Here is a 19,692-nt window from a genome sequence, read left to right as displayed (position 1 = left end):
GCATGGATCAGGTACAGATGGATCAGGTTATTGATCAGTGCTGTGTCCCCTGGGGGAGGAAGGTGAGATGTGAGCTGACAGCTGAAACCATATGGAGCCATTGGGCTTTCTCCTTCAACCAACCACAAGGCCCTAACATGTTTCCCAGGTCAACTACTCCTCAATGCAGTTCTTGATATGAAAACATGGATCAGTACACCTCATGCTCCTCACAACACATGCACGCATGTGTGCGCACACACGCACACACACACACACACACACACACACACACACACACACACACACACATACACACACACACACACACACACACACACATACACATTAAATTAATGAACCCAAGAGAGAAACACTATACACTCTTGAAGCCTGGTTGTAGATAATCTTACAGATATCTTGCCTGCTGTTACAGGAATGGTAGTCAACAACCATGGAAGGGGTAAGATAGATGGAACCCTCTGCCCTTTCAGTCACTATTACATAACATCTGGTAGTGTGGGTGCATGCATTTGTGTGTTTGCTAGCATGCGTGTGTGGAAGTTGGGTGGGGGTTGCAGTGTGTGTGACCAGTGAGCACATGTCGAGGCATTGTAATTACTAAGCCCCTGTGTGTGACAGGGGTCACCTTAAGGCCGGCCTTCTTTGTGCTCTGACCAACAGATCCAGGGCCCTTCGTCTCCATGGTGACCCAGAGAAGACTGCAGTGTAGCAGCAAGCCTGAGAGATTATTAGAGAAGAATTTGAATGAAACCAGTCATATAGTTTTAATTAGCTAACACCTCTCTCATTCTCTCCTCTCTTTCTCTCTGTCCCCCCATTCCTCTATCTGCCCCTCTCCCTCTCACCTCTATATATCTCTATTTCTCTATCTACCATTCTCCCTCTCCTTGTGTGTGTCTCTCGCTCTCTCTTTTGCTCCCTATCGCTCTCTCTCTCTTTCTCTCCAGTGTGTAATGCTCTAGGATGACTGATGGTTTTATAAGAGGAGGATCCTATGTCCATCCCAAAATGACTCCCTCCTCCACTTCCCGTTCATCCTGGGGACGCCTTATCTCACAGGTGTCGTTGGCACACATGTAAAGAAGAAGGGTAAGGCACGAGGGTGCAGGTGACAAGGGTCCCATATGGCCCAGCACACCAGCTGCCCTACGGACATGCACGACCTCAAAGTGTCCCGTTCACAGCGTACGATTGGTTTCCGTTTCCTGTATCTGACAAGGTATCCACGTTTTACTATTTATGTGCGTGACTCAGTGTCTTTGTCAGGCGCTTTACGGCAACAGGTGGATGGGCTTTCCACTTATGATGCAGCTGATTCCCACAACCCAAGTTATCTTAGTCATTTTAATCATCCAACATTGTAATTGACTTGAGGTATTGTAGCCTATTGCGTTCATGCGGTGTACTCAGTGCTTAGAGAAAAGCCGGATGACACCTGCATTTTCAATGTCATGACAGCTGCCATTGAAAAGCGTTGACGGCTGAGTTAGAGCACAGATCCGGTAAAGGTGACTCATCGTCGCTAATTATTCAAATGCTTCAGCAGGGATCCTGAACCTTTGGGTTTCAGAGGCCATAAATACCCATGTCAAGTCGGTGAAGGGACTGACAGGTTTTACGTATAACCTTGCTTTTGAAGAGCTCACCAAGAATTACTTTCTAAAATGTGTCCAAAAGATCCCAATTGTGGTGAGTTGACCATTTTATTCCTTTGTTAACCTGAAATATATGCCAAATATATGGGCACTATGAAGTAGGACTATTTTGTGTGTGTGTGACTTGGTGTGTTTTACACATGTTTACTTGTTCTGTTACCAGGCCTTTTATCCTATTGTTATCTCACGTTTAGTCTGCAGTGTCTACCAGGGGGAATTGTCTCATTGATTGGGATAGCATTTGGTAGCCTGTAAACGTCTTATTTTTCTAGATGGTCTTTTCCTCCTCCCTATCGCAATTGAGATGGTGAGAAATAGTCAGATTTGTAGAAGTGACACTTCACTCAACTTTTTATATTCCTTTCAAGGTTATTCTATCTGGTTTTATTTTCCATTTAAACTTACCAATATTGAGAGGGCACTACAAAGTTATAACAACGCACCAGTAATAATGTGCCATAGCCTTGTAGCCTATGAGGACAGGCCCTCCCCCTCTCACACAAGGCAACACAACCCCTCTGTTGACGTGCATATTCATTATCTGTATCCGTCAGCGATTCTGAGGGAATTGGATGGAAACCTATTTCACCGTCTTTCACAGACCGTGCACCCCCAACACAAATAACAAGCAAGTTATGGTGAATTATAAGAGCAACATTCACGGGAGGGTTGTGTGGAACTAGTATCTCAACCGATAGGTGTTTATTTATTCCCTTTGTTTACAGCGTGGAGTCGATAGTAAATCCTAAACACGTATGACAGTAGCAAAATATGTTAGCTCAAAATTGTTTCAAAAGAAATGACAAAGGGGAATGCATGTAGCCTGCCTATCCTGGATATTTCTACAAGATCAGCTACTTTAAATAAGATCTTCTATTTTTTCCTGCTCACTGCTACATGTATTTCTGATATTAACCTATTCTTTGGTTTGTAGATTATTTTAATGTGACTTTTTTAGTGTATTCATGTGTGAATGCAACAAACAGACACAGAACAGCTGGATTTAGATGTCCTTGGTTTTTGATGGTGTGGAATGTGGAAGGGCAAGGTTTAATTTGAATGGTTTCCGTGAAACCATGCACCTGAGTGACTCATTATCCGCATATTCAAATGCTCCAGGCACTGTGGGGGTTGTGGCTCTCTCCTGTCCCGGAAGTGGAGGGGGTCGCACGGGGTGTGAGTCCCCCAAGGCCCCGCTGCTAACATCTAGGTGGTCTTCGCCGCTGATTGGTCGCTCGGCGAATTTGGGCCCTATCACCGTGGAATGTCTCATTTATCAGCCAGAAGATTGCAATTGAGCATCACGCGGTGGCCTGGATCGAAAAGGTGGGGGTTAATATTAGAGGTATAGGAGGGTAAGAGTGGGCTCCCTTCCATATTGTGCAAGAGACCAGGAGAAGGAAAATACACTATTTTCCAAAGAGGGATTACCGAAAAACGTGCACGGATGTTGACGATACAACCAGAGTTTATTGCCTGATTCTTCTGGAGTTGTAGGAGGGCCAGGAACCCCCCAAACCATGGCAGAAGGTACAGGCAATGGTTCCACAGGTTCTTTGAAGATCTTTGAGGGGATTCGATGGAAAGATCTCTTTATGAGAAGAGACAAAAAGAGGGCGGGTTGGGTTTCCTTGTATTGTCTTTCAGATTTGGGGATTCTTTTGAGAAATGATTCCCAGCAGTTTTACACCACCGGTTGTCAGGGCGAAAGTATCTCCAACACTCTTTGTTTGTTTCCGTTGCTGTTCTGTTCCTCTTCTGCGCCTTTGTTAAACTGTAGAGTGAAGGAGGGTTGAAGGTGGACAGGGCAGGGGGATTGGGGAGAGGAGGACACGGTAACCACGGATTAAAATATACCCGGGAAAGGGATGGTCTCTTTTTCCGAACAGCAGTTTACAGGTAGATCGGTCATTAGTGTTTAGATTAGGAACGTTTTCCGAAAGCAACAGCACACGTTTGCCTGAGAATGTTTTTGTAATGACGTATTCTTCGATTTGGGACCTACAATCTCTTTTCATGGAAGAATGGTTTTCAGTGCTGGGTTGACATTTTGGGATAAATTATGACAATAGGTGATGCATTTTGCTTTATACTTTTCATTTGTAACTGAATCTTCAAGTTTAATATTTTCTATATTTTTTTCTTCAACTATTCAAAGATATTGTGTTCTCGGTTTTCGTTGCTCCTCATGGGAAGAAAATGCAAACTTTTATTAGGCTACATTATCAGAGTCAATCTCTTACGTGCTTGGGAATTATTTAGGCATGTATCGTGTAAATCAACACGTTAGAAGCTATACTATTGTAATGGTAGATATATTTAAAACGTGTACATTTATTCAAATGATTCATTTTGACGATATTATTTCGATTAGCTTATATTTATTACGCATATTATTATTTATAAGAATGCATCATTATTATCGTATTGTTATATATAATTAGGCTAGTATGATTAGACCTATTATTATTATTACCATTAGCGTATTGTTTCCATTTCAAAACAACTTGAAAAAGAGTCCGTTTAATATACTAGTTTAAAAAAAGTGTATTCCTACCGATAATATATCGACATTGTTTCGAATAGCAACATTGTTTACACCCATGTGTTCCTAGCTTGCTGCGCTGCTCTCGAGCTCTTTACCATTACGCAACCCATTAAATGCCTTCTTCATGTCGAACCAAAGAACTGACGCTGAAAAACATCCCAGTAAGAGCCTCCCCAACTCGTTTTCCTGTCACAATTGTTGACAAGATATGCCATATTTCAAACATCTATATTTTCTAAACTGACTGAGTGACATTATTTTATCTCGAAAGGGGGCTGTGCAAAGACGGAAGAGGAGGAAGCCACGGGCTCAGAGGAGGATCTGGGTTCGTCTCGTGGCAGCGGCGTGTGTAAATGGTTCAACGTCCGGATGGGTTTCGGGTTCCTGTCGATGACCAACCGAGATGGGACACCGCTCGAGGAGACTGTCGATGTATTCGTTCATCAGGTGAGGTCTGCTGTGGGACTAGGACTCGAAGCGTGTGGTGTTGATGTTCGTCAAGGCCTGTCTCGAGCTCCAAACAGGTCCGAATGGTTCTATTGGCGCGTTTTTGTGCGAGTGCATGTCTTATTTATCAACAATGTAAATATCCCACTTTTGTGATGTTTTCGTTAAGGTAGGTCATTATTATTTACCTGCCTTGATTTAGCGTTTTTAGGCATTTGAATTTATCGATCATGCAATTATATAGGCCTATCACTCATTGTTTATAGTGCTTGAAAACCACTTTGCTGCACTCATTCAAAACGAATTTATAGTTTGTATGTTTTCATAGCTTATATGTTGGGCAAGAGGCAATAGGATTTTAAAAATCTCTTTTAAACATTTGACAACATTGTCTTGAAATTGTCAGCTGATTCACGTTTTAGAAATTAAAATATGTAGGCCTATTTCTCAGCAGTGCATGTGGTTTATAATGTTATTCTTACAGGCTGAACAACTCTTATTAGGCCTACATTAGTTTGTTACTCAGTTAAAACTTATTGTGTAGCTAATATTACCAAATCGAAACAAGCATGATAAATAAAGTCAAGTAGCTTTAAAACTAAAAACAAGATTTTGTTTATTTTATGTTCAGATGATATGCCATCAATGCTATAACTGGAATCAGAGGCCCATCATCTTTGTAGTTTGCATGAGAAAGTTAATGTTGTTGTCAATAAGTGACATGTAAAAGAACCTCTCTAAAGTAAGATATAAGCCAGCCAAGAACAAAAGATTTTGGTTAATTGATCAGTTGTTACATCTGATTAGGCTTCTGATTAGGTGTTGCAAGCAGGGTAATGGTAGCCTTTAGGGAAATTGATTATCATATTGCCCTAAAACTAGCTAATGAATGAAACATTTACAGACAAAAATATAACATTTTCATAATAATAGATTGTTTGTATTTGGTGTTTTAATAAACCTACCAGAAAATAAAATGAATTGAATGTGAATATTGGTTTTGAAATACAAAAGGATGGGTTCAATATAAAAAATATATTGGCACATTTTTACCTCACAATCTTTTAGAGTTTTACAAAGGCAGATAATGAATGACAATAAATGTTGGGGAATAAGTGTTATGTAAAATGTCGGAATTAGGAGTAATGTAAAACCAAGTTAGTAAAACCGGAGGGGAAATCTAGTTTGTTTCAAATGGAATGGAACGCGAAGCATCCTGAAAGACAGCCTAATGACTCCAGGATTGTTTTGTCAAATTAACCTGGAGATTATCAACATGCCCGAGAATCAATCAATCAATCAAATGTATTTATAAAGCCCTTTTTTTTACATCAGCTAATGTCACAAAGTGCTATACAGAAACCCAGACTAAAACTCCAAACAGCAAGCAATGCAGATGTAGAAGCATGGTAGCTAGGAAAAAACTCCCTAGAAAGGCAGGAACCTAGGAAGAAACCTAGAGAGGAACCAGGCTCTGAGGGGTGGCCAGTCCTCTTCTGGCTGTGCTAGGTGGAGATTATAACAGTAAATGGCCAAGATGTTCAAACATTCATAGATGACCAGCAGGGTCAAATAATAATAATCACAGTGGTTGTAGAGGGTGCAACAGGTCAGCACCTCAGGAGTAAATGTCAGTTTCCTTTTCATAGCCGATCATTCAGAGTTAGAGACAGCAGGTGCGGTAGAGAGAGAGTTATGAGTACCATCATGTCCGAGGCTGTCTTCTCCACCGTCCTTCCTGACTTAAGGTAGAGGTCTGAGGGACTTCAAAGTAGAGTTTGGGCATAACATTTAAAATATGCTAAACAGAGGAGATTGATTTACAATAGGGATTTGGTCTGAAAGTGCTAATATTGGCAATTGGACTAAAAAAAGAGTAGACAGAGAGACAGGGGTTAGTCTAAGCAGAGATAACAAGGCTCATTCCTCTCGGTCCCCAACGAACCCTACTTCCTGTTATAAAGTCCTTCAAACGTCAGGGGAGTTGGCATCTCATGTGGCAGCCCACCCACCCCAGACTAGCCATACCCTGACTCCCACCCAGACCCTCTGCCCGTAGCCCCAACCCATCCACCCACCCCAGACTAGCCATACCCTGACTCCCACCACTACCACCACCCCCACCACCACCACCAGCCCTCCACACTCTGTAAACCTGGATGCTAAAGACCAAAGTCCTCTCCTCAAATTTCTCTGCTCCATGTTCCGGTAAACTGCTTAATCAAAGGAAGAAAAATGAGTGATTCACCCATAAAAAGGTTATCAAACACCCACATTACCAGTCCCCTAATCCACCTCTGCCCTCATACAGGCCTGTAGGGACTGCTGGACAATGGCTGCTATTGTCAACGTAACAGAGAGGAAATCCTGCTGGCTGTGATCTTGTACTATCTGTGAATGAAGAGTGGGTGGTGGGGAGGTTGTGTGAGTGTGTGTGTGTGGCGGGGGGGGGTATGAGTGTGTGTGTGGATAATATTGTGTATTTGTGTGTGAGAGAGAATGAGAAACGGAGAGAGAAAGAGAGAGCTTGAGAGCTGTGTTCATTCACAAGAAAGCAGTCAAGGGAGGGAGAGTTGGGGTGGGGGTGATTGAAGGAGGAGAGGTCAGCGGGGTCAGGGGATAGTTCCGGCCCGTTCACCTCCTGAAGGGGAAGGAATGCTGAAGGTTGTCAGGCCATCATGACTTGGATTCCTTTCCCACCATTATCACTTCAAACCCCCAAGAAGAGACCTCACAGTCTGGGTTAAGACTGATGCTATGCAAGGGCCATAAACTGACCCTCCACATCACAGCCCTCTCACCATCATCATAAAATTCTGCTCCACAACATTTTAAGATTGGCTTTAAAAAAATCTATGAGCATAGTATAATCTGGTAAACCAGCCCAGTATCATAGAATAGACGTCATATAGTAAATGTAAATTCGGGACACTCAAATTAGGATAATATGTTACTTTTGGTATGGTTACAGACGGCAGAAGGTTAATTAAGGCAAAAACAGAGCATTACGCATGATTCTTTATGTAAATCCGAGAAAATCCATTTAGTATGATATGTCATGTATTCATTTGTGGATGTCCAGCATACAATTCGTATTGTTATGAATGTATGAAAACATACAATACCTTACGAATTTTTAAAATGTATGATACGTCCATGAATTCCAACTTTTTGTGGCTAACGCTAACATTTGCAAGCTGGCTAACGTTAGCTAGGTTATGGTTTAAGGTTATACACCCCAACGTATAGCAACCCAAAGGTTGCGTGTTTGAAATTTCATCACGGACAACTTTAGTATTTTAGCTAATTAGCAACTTTTCAACTACTTACTACTTTTTAGCTACTTTGCAACTACTTGCCTGTTAGCTAACCCTTCCCCTAACCCTAACCCTAACCTTAACTCTTTTAGTTCATTCTTCCCCTAATCCTTAACCCTTTAACCTAACTCCTAACCTTATCCTCTAATCCAGCTAACGTTAGCCAGCTAGCTAATGTTAGCCACAACAAATTGGACTTCTTAGCATATCATACATTTAGCTAATTCTTAAAATATTGTACTTTTGGAAAATCATAATATATTGTACATGTTTGCAAATTCGTAACATATCATACGAATTGTAATTCGGAACATGTCATACAAAATGGCTGATGGACATCCACAAATTAATATATACCAGATGAAATTTAACATATCATACTAAATAGAGTGTCTCGGATATACAGTGCCTTCGGAAAGTATTCAGGCTCCTTGACTTTTTTTCAATTTTGTTTAGATTACAGCCATTCTAAAATGGATGAAATTGTATTTTTCCCTCATCAATCTACACACAATACCCAATAATGACAAAGCAAAAACAGGTTTCAGAAATGTTTTTGTAATTTATTTAAAAAAAAACGGAAATATTACATTTACATAAGTATTCGGACCCTTTCCTCAGTACTTTGTTGAAGCACCTTTGGCAGAGATTACAGCCTTGAGTCTTTTTGGCTATGATGCTACAAGCTTGGCACACCTGTATTTGGGAAGTTTCTCCCATTCTTCTCTGCAGATGGGGAGCAACGCTACACAGCTATTTTCAGGTCTCTCCAGAGATGTTCGATCGGGTTCAAGTCCGGGCTCTGGCTGGGCCACTCAAAGACATTCAGAGACTTGTCGCGAAGCCACTCCTGCGTTTTCTTGGCTGTCTGCTTAGGGTTGTTGTCCTGTTGGAAGGTGAACCTACTTTTCTTCGTTCATCTTTGCCTCAAACCTGACTAGTCTCCCCGTCCCTGCCGCTGAAAAACATGTACGTAAAGAATAATACGAACCAGATTAGGGAAACAGATCAGGGTTACTTTCTGTGTCTCTGGAAGGTCTTGAACAAGGCATGATTCTTCACCTTGAGCTCAATGGTATGAAATTAAATTAGTGTCATACCTACCGCTGTTCAGGCAGCTGCACATGAGACAAAGCACATGAGGACGATAGAACTAGGTGGCCACGAAATCCAAGCTTCTTTTTCCAGAGGCCCTGGACTAAGGGTGACAATGGCAAGGAAATTTCTTTCTCAAGGTGGACACATACATTCTTTAAACCATTATTTATGTGCCTTTTGGGCAGCTATCCCAAGAATGCACACCTTTCCCCTCCTCCATTCTTTTCCCAACATCCTTAGCAGTGGTCAGTCTGGGACTTGACCAGATAAAGTTATTTTGGAGAGTCTATTGGCTGTTCTGTGTGGTGGTGGAGAGGAAGGGGAGGGGGAGCTTGGAGCTTGGAATGCTGTGACTAGCTTGGGGGAGGGGGTAACGTTGTCCACGCAGACACCCACACACAAACACACACGCACATTCTGAAGTGGGAAGGGTGTAGTGAGCAAGCAGTTATTGTTGTTTTAATAGGGCTGTCAATGGGACTGGAATCTGGATTGGCTGAGGGGGTTGGCCCCTGAGAAAGCGCGAGAGTGCCTGGATGTTTCCATTGATGTATTAAAACCTATGCAGAACGTTAATGTATGCATGTAGGATCCCAATTAAGGAACAGCTCTTAGCTGTAAGCACACCAGAAGACAACATGTGAAGGGGACCAGCTATATGCACAAACAATGGCAGAGTCAAATTAATTTAAACTCTTTTTGTCTCTGCTTCCTGACCAGGCTGGGAATTGGGCTGGGGAACAAATGCACCCTTGTAGACACAGGAAGGGCATCATATCTGGCATTAGAACTGTTTTCCACAGTTCTTCACAGGCTTAGAACCATTTTAATATCTTCTCAACAGTTCCCTGGCCAAATAACCTTTCTCCAACTCTGACTACTCATTCCCCATTCCCTCACAGGGTAACGCTTCCGCTCTACCCTCACCTAGAACAGTTCTCATGCTGTTCTAAACTATTCCGCGGACCACACTCATGCTCCCTCTCCCCTACACAGAGCAAGCTGCACATGGAGGGCTTCCGTAGCCTGAAGGAGGGCGAGGCGGTGGAGTTTACCTTCAAGAAGTCGTCTAAAGGCCTAGAGTCTGTCACGGTGACGGGGCCAGGGGGAGCACAGTGTGTGGGCTGTGAGAAGACACCTAAGGGGCAACAGAAACGACGCTCCAAGGGGGACAGGTGAGACAGTTCAATCAATATCTTTAAATGGCACATAGCCGAACCATGCATCACTGAACATCCCCACTTACTCAAAATAATTCCATGATATGGAAACACTGTAACACTCTGCTTATAGTATTAACTATGAACATCGCTGCAATATTAACAACAAGTTTATCTGTGGCATGGTTGTTAACAAATAATTTGAGGGTGTTGAAAATATCTGGTGTCATCATCATGAAAGTTGCCAAGTTTACCGTTTTAGCCACAATGGTCTGACATCAAACAGATTTATTTATCCTCTTTGGTGGAAATTCAGGACCTAGTTACGCCAGCATAAACACAACTTTATTCCCTTTTTATGCATTTCTCTCTCTACGCATATTCTGACCTTAAATTTAAGCATGGGGGAAACATCAACGCCAGCGAGGTACGCGTTTGGGGTGGAGATAAAATAAATGTGGCGGAGGTGTGTCTACAGATTCTGACAAATAATTCCACCACCTTTACATGTGAGGAAACCATGAGTAAGGTCAAGCGTACCTGCCTGTTCCAAGTAGAAAGAGCATCCATATTTTTTGCAATATAAATAACAGCGTTCTCCATAAACTGTCATTTAGCCTGCAGGGATTCAATAAAAAGGCAAAGAGTCACGCAAAATGTAACCTTTGTCCTCTCTAGAACGGTTTAATCATACAGTATGCCCCGACATTTCCAGTTTCCTTCAATTAGTAGGCTAAAGCCTAAGTTATTATTAGTCACTATCAGTAGGGATGGTAAGTAATAACCATGTATAGCTTATATCAGTAGAGGCTGGTGGGAGGAGCTATAGGAGGACGGGCTCATTGTAATGGCTGGAATGGAATCAATGGAACTGAGTCAAACATGTCATTTCCGTTTGTTTGATGTGTTTGATACCATTCCATTCATTCCATTCCAGCCATTACAATGAGCCCGTCCTCCTATAGCTCCTCCTACCAGCCTCCTCTGGCCTATACTTAATTACCAATTTAGTGTTCGTTCCCTTCCCTACATTTGTATTGTTCCTTTACATCGTTGGCTTTAGCCTACCTTTAGCCTACCACATGATTGTGGTTGTGGTTAAGTGTCAAGGACAAATGCAAATTGTAGTAAAAATAAATTGGGACATGTAGGCTTATTAAAAGCTCCTAAAGTCGATGTCCGGGTCCCCGTGAAAATTGAATTAGCATAATAAATAAATCCCTATAGAAATCCATTAGTTTAAACTAGAGATATCTGTTTTTTTTTCATTGGATGCATCTCAATCCACCACTTCCGCCTATGTCACGGGGGAAAGGCGGGGAAAGGTGACAGAGCTAGAGTGGTGTTTGTCAGACCATGAGACATCCCGAAAACCGTTCTTCTCACAAAATCGTCTGTAGCGTCCGAACGGTTTGGCCTACAAACTATTATGACACCTCTATGGAAAGATGAGACTCTCATGAACATGATGGCGTCTTTAGCTTCTGTCTTTAGCTTCTGAACAGTTTGGGCTACACACTAATATGACCCCTCTGTGGAAAGGTGAGACTCGAACATGAACACATACATGTCGGTTGTTTTGCTCTTGCTCACAGGCTTCACACGACTGGTCTGAAGGTCCCCAGGTACCAGTTGAAAAAATGAATGGAAGTATATATTGAGACTGTTTAAGTGCCAAAAATATGGGGTTAAATACATGTATAAAAATGGTTCCTGATCTTTCATCTATCATATATAGGACAGACACTTCAAAACAAACTTCCTTTCGATTTTTTTGTGGGACTGTCTGTTGCTCCATGTAGGAAATCTGTTATTCAATGAGTGTATGGGCTAATAGCAGGACAAAAATATGTTTTCATCAAAGGGGTCTTAAAATTCAATATCAACTAGCAAAAGGATCCTTGGTATGACTTTCTTTAAAACATTTCCATATAGCTTAGTAGAACCCCCCCCATTCCTTGGCTTAGACAGGGCTTAGACTCTTATGGGTTAACCGTTAAATCATTAAGGAGCTCAAACATAAAGAAGCAATACAACTGGTCTTCTTTAGTCTAGTTGAGTATCTGGAGCATCAGCATTTGTGGGTTCGATTAGAGACTCAAAATGGCTAGAAACAAATAACTTTCTTCTGAAACTCGTCAGTCTATTCTTGTGCAGATTTGCCAAGAAAAAGCAATATCTCAGACTGGCCAATAAAAATAAAAGATTAAGATGGGCAAAAGAACACAGACACTGGATAGAGGAACTCTGCCTAGAAGGCCAGCATCCCAGAGTCACTTCTTCACCGTTGACGCTGAGACTGGTGTTTTGCAGGTACTATTTATTAAAGCTGCCAGTTGAGGACTTGTGAGGCGTCTGTTTGTCAAACTAGACACTCTAATGTACTTGTCCTCTTGCTCAGTTGTGCACCGGGGCCTCCCACTCCTCTTTCTATTCTGGTTAGAGACAGTTTGCGCTGTTCTGTGAAGGGAGTAGTGCACAGCGTTGAATCAGATCTTGAGTTTCTTGGCAATTTCTCGCATGGAATAGCCTTCATTTCTCAGAACAAGAATAGACTGATGAATGTTAGAAGAAAGTTATTTATTTCTAGCCATTTTAAGCCTGTAATCGAACCCACAAATGCTGATGCTCCAGATACTCAACTAGTCTAAAGAAGGTCAGTTTTATTGCTTCTTTAATCAGAACAACAGTTTCAACTGTGCTAACATAATTGCAAAAAGGTTTTCTAATGATCAATTAGCCTTTTAAAATGATAAACTTGGATTAGCTAACACTACGTGCCATTGGAAAATAGGAGTGATGGTTGCTGTTAATGAGCCTCTGTACGCCTATGTAGATATTTCATAATAAATCAGCTGTTTCCAGCTACAATAGTCATTTACAACATTAACAATGTCTACACTGTATTTCTGATCAATTTTATGTTATTGTAATTGACAAAAAAATGGCTTTTCTTTAAAAAACAAGGACATTTCTAAGTGACCCAAAACTTATATATATATATATATATATATATATATATATATATATATATATTATAAAGTTGTGTCCTTGTTTTTGAAAGAAAAGCAATTTTTTGTCCATCTATATATATATATATATATAGACAGTGCGACTCTTTATTTATTTGTATAGCTTGCAGTTCATTCACTGTTAGTCACCACCTCCACACAAATTACTTTTCTCTGGGTGTGCTCCAGCTATGCTTTTTATTAGCCTATTGAGTCTTATGACCTCAAACACCACATAGATGTGAGTTTATTTAACACGGTCTCTGTCTCTTTCGCCGACTCACAAACATAACAGTGGAATGCAGAAGTAAAAAGGGAAAAGGATCCTATCCATTTAAACTCGCTGACTCCCAAACATGAAAGTGGGAATAGGGGATGCAGAAAAGGGAAACGGATCCTATCCATTTAAACTCACTGACTCCCAAACATGAAAGTGGGAATAGGGAATGCAGAAAAGGGAAAAGGATCCATTTAATTGATACCAGATGTAGGTACCCTGAGAAAGGTCATAGGTCATGGCAGCCATGGCAACAGTGGGGTGTGTTGTGTAAATTAGGTGGGGGAAAGGCAGATCCAGAGAGAAAAGGTCAGGGGTTAGAGGTCAGGGTGCAGTATTGAAACAAAGAGCCCCCTCTCCTCTCCCACCCTGGTGCCCACACTGATCAATAATCAACGGCATCCTAGAAGAGGAGAGGGTGTGTGTATGTGTATGGTAGGGGGTTGGGATGCAAAGGGCAGAGGACAGAAGGAGGGAAGTGGTAGTAAGCTTGGGGAGGCTCTGATGCTCCATCTGCGTTGGAGTTAATGCAATCACAAAATTCCCCATTGTTACTGTACTCACATCTACTGATTTGAGATTGTGTGAAATGTATGTGTTGAGGCATTGGTTTTAATGCACTATACACCTCCTAAAATGATCATACACAAGTATGCAGTAAATAAACTGTGCATACATAAGAGGCAGTCATACTAATAATGCTGATACTTTCTCAAGATTTACTTAATCTTATCATAGATGAGATCTGAGGAAATTCAAGAATCTGAAACTATATGTGGGAGAACACTGCACTCTGGTGGAAGAAGGTGTTAACTGTCTGAAATCATTGTATTAGTGTGAGTCCCCTTCTCCCATTGTGTTCTAGATGCTACAACTGTGGAGGACCTGACCACCATGCCAAAGAATGCCAGCTACCTCCTCAGCCCAAGAAGTGCCATTGCTGCCAGAGCATCAGCCACATGGTGGCCAACTGTCCAATCAAAGCACAGCAGTCCTCCCCTGGCTCTCAGGGAATAGCATCATCATTGAGGGATGAGAAAGAGGAGCAGAGCCACGCCCCCTTACTCCCCAGGGAGAGCTCTGATTGATCCATTCAAGGATTCAGCCAATCACAAGGTTTCATTGTAATGCTGCTGTTGGAACTACATCAGGCTGTCTTTATTTATCGAACGAACAGCAAGAAAATTGTACTTTTATTGATGCGATAGTTGAGATTGAGAGTTAGCTCTGTGTTTTAATGCACAGAGAGACACATCTATCCACCTTCTTTGCAACTCAAATACTTGTAGTAATTCCTTTTTTTTGTCTATGAAGGTATTCGTTCTGCATTAGATAAAGAAGTGTCTTAGCTTCACACTGAAACAATCAAAACTCACTGTGTTTACAAACTGCAATAAGCCTTGTATTGTCAGTTTTTACCACTGTACCAATGTGCACTGATTATTTTATTTCCCCTGCTGCAGCTAAATCAGAGCTAGCCTACGTGGATTTTACTGGAGATGATCGTGAGTGTTTTCCCCAAAAGCTTTTGTTAGAAAAAGGTAAAGAAAATACAATCATCCAAGTGAATATACAGAAGTAGATTGTTTCTTGGTCAAAAAGGAGTGTGTCTTTCTGCTTATTGAAATCTTCATTGGGTATTATAAGTCATTGTGCATTTCTTCGGCCAACTGAATGTTTTAACCCTTTCTGCTGTATGAATGTTGGTACACCATGGTTGCCGATAGGACTGTGTACAATACAGCTTGTCATAAGTGCCATAGCCTGGCCATTTGTCTCATGGGTGGTTGGATGTTGCCTCCTCCCATGCATTTCACAAAGCTTTGACTCAAGGCTAATTGCTAGACCAGCGTTGATTGTATGACAGACTGTGTCTTTCTGTCTGTCCCATAGCTTTTACTTTGGATGTAGACTTGGCTTTCTAACATATTCTACATATTAGGGGTGTTCTCATACCCTACCCAATACATTACCTGTTTATCATTGTCTCATTGTACTTGGAAACTATTTAGAAAAAAATGTGCTTTCTTGGATGGAGCTGAGTGTTTTTTCTTCAATGACATATTTTCATGATTGAGTGAAATGATAAAGGGACTCAAGTGTTGAATAAGATGGTTCTAAGTGTAGTCTTCATTCCTCTTTTACAGAGGTGACTGGAATACTTTACACTACTTAAATGGATATAGATATTGTTATCTTTTTATATTTATTATTTATTCATTGTCTTAATTCTCTAAGCCTCTAATTGATCCAGTATTACAATTTCTAGCTCATTTCTGTTTAAACTGAAACTGGCTTTGGTTGTGGGCTCTTTAGAGCTTCATGGTCATATTTAGGGGCTTCGTTTTCAGTTGACTTCGTAATATGTGGTGCGTAAACCATTGCAACAATACTCTGCACTAATCATGTATGGAGTATGAGTATGGGCATTTCTTAAAGATACTTAATAACTCATTCATCCTTATGATTGTAGCTAGGGTTTAGTTTCTCTGAAATCCTCATGTTGAACTCAGGGAAACCCATTTAAAGAGGAGCTACTTTGGAAGGAGGGGTAAAGTGTATTATGTGTGTACCTATAGCCTATAGGCTGGGTTGCCGGAAAACCCATGCAGAACATTGATTGCCAAAAGAGCCAAAAGGGCAATGCACTATTTACACGTTGCTATGACGTTACAGTAGTACAGCTAGCTATATTTAATGTTATATCCTAGTTTTGCTCTCTTTTTCTGATTGAATTGGTGATCAAGTTGTAAGACAGCGTAGGTATTAGAGAATAATGATATTTCCTTAGACACCCTGAGTTACTTTTCCGGTCTCTCTCTGGAGGTGGCATAAGACCAGTCTGAAGCACCAAACCATCTACCTCCCCACTTTCAGTGGTTATTGTAAATATACAGCTTCGTCACAATATTAATATAATGTTGTTTAGTCCCGTGTTTACTTTGCATGGTAGTCAGTCAGTAGTTAGAATAGAGTAAGACTTGCCTCTCCATGTAGGAACTACAGAATGGGCCCCTTTGTAGACAAAGCATTTTGATGACCAGGGTTGGACTGGCCGGTCCATTTTTAGCCCAGTGGGCCTGTCTAACTTGGGTTTTTTGGGCAAAATGATCATTATCCGGTTAATAATGGGCGCCTTGAGGGAATAAATAGGCCGGTGTGGGGGTTCAAGAAAATTAATGACCTTGTCTATGACCTTTTAAGAGCTTGTGTTGATGGGTAATGACATTTGCCATTTGATGTCACACAGTCATATGGGTTTGAGCCTAGTATTTTATCCCTTAATTTATTTAGGCTGTAAAGTCCAGACAATGGGTTTAATCTTTTTATTTTATTTAGAGTGGGTCGTGTTTTTTATATTACAATGTTCTTACTATATGAAAACAAGACAGAAATGCCTTGTCAAGAATCTATACAAGTCTACCTCAGGATGTTTTTGAAAATGGACAATGACAGAGTTTTTAAAAATCAAGATGAAATTGTCCATGAATTTTGTGAGATTTTTTTGAATTTTTCCTTTTATGTGAATGATTTATTTGTTTCAGTTTGCAATGTGATGTGTTCTACCTCCCACGGAAATGCTGTTGAATGATTGTTTATTGCTTTTATTTTTTGTGATTAAGCATTGTCTGCACCAATACATCACAGACATTTTTGAATTATTCTCTGCATTGATATTATTTTGTGTATGTATAACATGATAATACTGAACTCAAAGCAAGAGGGGTATATTACTCTGCATGTAGGTGACAACAGTGCCTCTTGAACAAATCACCTTATCTATACTTACCAGGACAGGCAAACACCCTAACAACTTCAAGCAGCCTCAATAAACCTCTGACATCTCTGTTGTGTTTCTGCAGACGTGTGACACTAGGCCTACTTAAATACCAAAGCATCAAATATAAACATATACAGCATAGGCTGTGGGAAAAACCCATATTTACTGTCAGAAACACATTTGTTAAATTTTGTGAAAAATCTGCCACTGATCTTTTGATACATTGTAATGAGTTTGTGTAAGTTATGCTTTTGCATATGTTTATTTCTTATATGAGTTGAAAGTATGGTTAAAAAAATATTCTGAATCATTCCTCACAAAATGAATATCCACCTCTTTTCCCTCATCTATTCTTTCTTGTCACTATCTCAATTAGGCCTATATGTCAGTGTTCAATGCATAGAGGTAATACACAGTGCCTTCAGAAAGTATTCACATCCGTTCACTGTTTCAGCGTTTTGTATTACAGCCTGAATTTACAGCGGATTCAATTTAGATGTTGCATTACTGGCCTACACAAAATACCCCATAATGTCAAAGTGGAATTATGTTTTTAGAAATGTTTACAATTTAATTGGAAATCAAAAGCTGAAATGTATTGAGTCAATAAGTATTCAAACCCTTTCTTATGGAAAGCATAAATAAGTTCAGGAGTAAAAATGTGCTTAACAAGTCACATAACAAGTTGCAAGGACTCACTCTGTGTGCAATAATAGTGTTTAACATAATTTTTGAATGACTACCTCATCTCTGTACCCAACACATACAATTATTGCGCAGTGAATTTCAAACACAGATTCAGACACAATGACCAGGAAGGTTTTCTAATGTCTCTCTAAGAATGGCTGCTATTGGTAGATTGGTTTTTAAAAAACAGACATTGGATATCCCTTTGAGCATGCTGAAGCTATTAATTACACTTTGGATGGTGTATCAATACACTCAGTCACTACAAAGATACAGGCGTCCTTCCTAACTAAGTTTCCGGAGAGGAAGGAAACCGCTCAGGAATTTCACCATGAGGCCAATGGTGACTTTAAAACAGTTACAAGGTTTAATGGCTATGATAGGAGAAAACTGAGGATGGATCAACAACATTGTGGTTACTCCCCAATACTAACCTAAATGACAGAGTGAAAAGAAGGAAGCCTCTACAGAATAAAAATATTCCAAAACATGCATCCTGTTTGCATTAAGGCACTAAAGTAAAACTGCAAAGAATGTGGCAAAGAAATCAACTTTTAGTCCTGAATACAAAGCATTTTGTTTTGGGGCAATCCAACACACCACTGTGTCCCACTCTTAATATTTTTAAGTATGGTGGTGGCTACATCATGTTATGGGTATGCTTGTCATCTGCAATGACTAGGGAGTTTTTGGGGGATAAAAAGAAACGGAATAGAGCTAAGCACAGGCATAATCCTAGAGGAATACCTGGTTCAGTCTGCTTTCCAACAGACACTGGGAGAAAAATGTATCTTTCAGCAGGATAATAATCTAAAATACAAGGCCAAATATACACTGGAATTGCTTACCAAGACAATATTGAATGTTCCTGAGTGGCTTAGTTACAGTTTGGACTCGGCTTGAAATTCTATAGCAAGACCCGAAAATGGCTGTCTAGCAATGAAAACAACCAATGTCAGAGCTTGAAGAATTTTCCAAATTATAATTTGCAAATATTGTACAATCCAGGAGTGCAAAGCTCTTAAGAGACTTAACCAGAAAGATTCAACAGCTGTAATTGATAAATGTGCAAAGAAATTCTAAAACCATGTTTTCACTTTGTCATTATGGGGTATTGTGTGTACATGGGTGAGATTAAAAAAAAATATTTAAGCAATTTTGAATTCAGGCTTTAACTCAAAATGTGAATAAGACAATGGGTATGAATACTTCCTGAAAGCACTGTATGATGCACAAAACAAACAATAGGCCTCATATTGTGTGTTACTTGATTTCTCTGCTCTGCTGTTTATTAGACCAAAGAATGTAGCTATGTTGACTGTTATCACCAACCACAGTATGTGGTATAGTAGGCCTATAGCTCACTTTGACAAATCATGTATCAAGCTGTATTACAAACTGAGTTGCGAACCAGACATAGTAGTGTTGACTAGCCTGTTAATAAAAATATATCAATATGATACACAGTGGTGGGTCTCTTTTTAGCCCTATGTCACATCATCTTTTTGTTATTCTTTAACTTAGGCTGCAGTTTCTGACACACTGAACATGTGATGCAATGTTGGGCCTATAATTGATTAATGGGTTGGTAGTCTAGTGCCTAGAGACTTTAAAGTTGTTTTACCAAGTAACAAAACAACTTTTCAAGAGACAATGTTTATAATAACCGATTTATGAATACTTTGTTGCAACATTGTGCTCGTCTCTT

At 40.4% G+C, this 19,692-nt stretch overlaps 1 protein-coding gene across 1 annotated transcript; it reads left to right on the top strand.

Annotated features, from left to right (window-relative positions):
- The first annotated feature begins 1,127 nt into the window (after positions 1-1,127).
- On the top strand, positions 1,128-19,413 carry LOC115128793 (protein lin-28 homolog A-like). Its single transcript, XM_065018137.1, has 4 exons — positions 1,128-1,188; positions 4,478-4,653; positions 10,065-10,243; positions 14,382-19,413. Exons 1-4 carry the CDS (start codon positions 1,128-1,130, stop codon positions 14,602-14,604), a joined length of 639 nt encoding a protein of 212 aa, XP_064874209.1. The 3' UTR covers positions 14,605-19,413.
- The last annotated feature ends 279 nt before the right edge of the window (positions 19,414-19,692 follow it).

This window comes from Oncorhynchus nerka, linkage group LG4 (genome assembly GCF_034236695.1).
Source record: "Oncorhynchus nerka isolate Pitt River linkage group LG4, Oner_Uvic_2.0, whole genome shotgun sequence".
Taxonomy (NCBI): domain Eukaryota; kingdom Metazoa; phylum Chordata; class Actinopteri; order Salmoniformes; family Salmonidae; genus Oncorhynchus; species Oncorhynchus nerka.
This window is presented reverse-complemented; position numbering and strand designations above follow the sequence as displayed.

Bases quoted from the DNA above. Each gene is read 5' to 3' on its own strand.
- LOC115128793 (XM_065018137.1), top strand. From the start codon at position 1,128: ATGGCCCAGCACACCAGCTGCCCTACGGACATGCACGACCTCAAAGTG. The intron at 1,189-4,477 runs GTACGATTGGTT...TTATCTCGAAAG, and splicing joins CAAAGTGTCCCGTTCACAGC to GGGGCTGTGCAAAGACGGAA. The intron at 10,244-14,381 runs GTGAGACAGTTC...ATTGTGTTCTAG, and splicing joins CGACGCTCCAAGGGGGACAG to ATGCTACAACTGTGGAGGAC.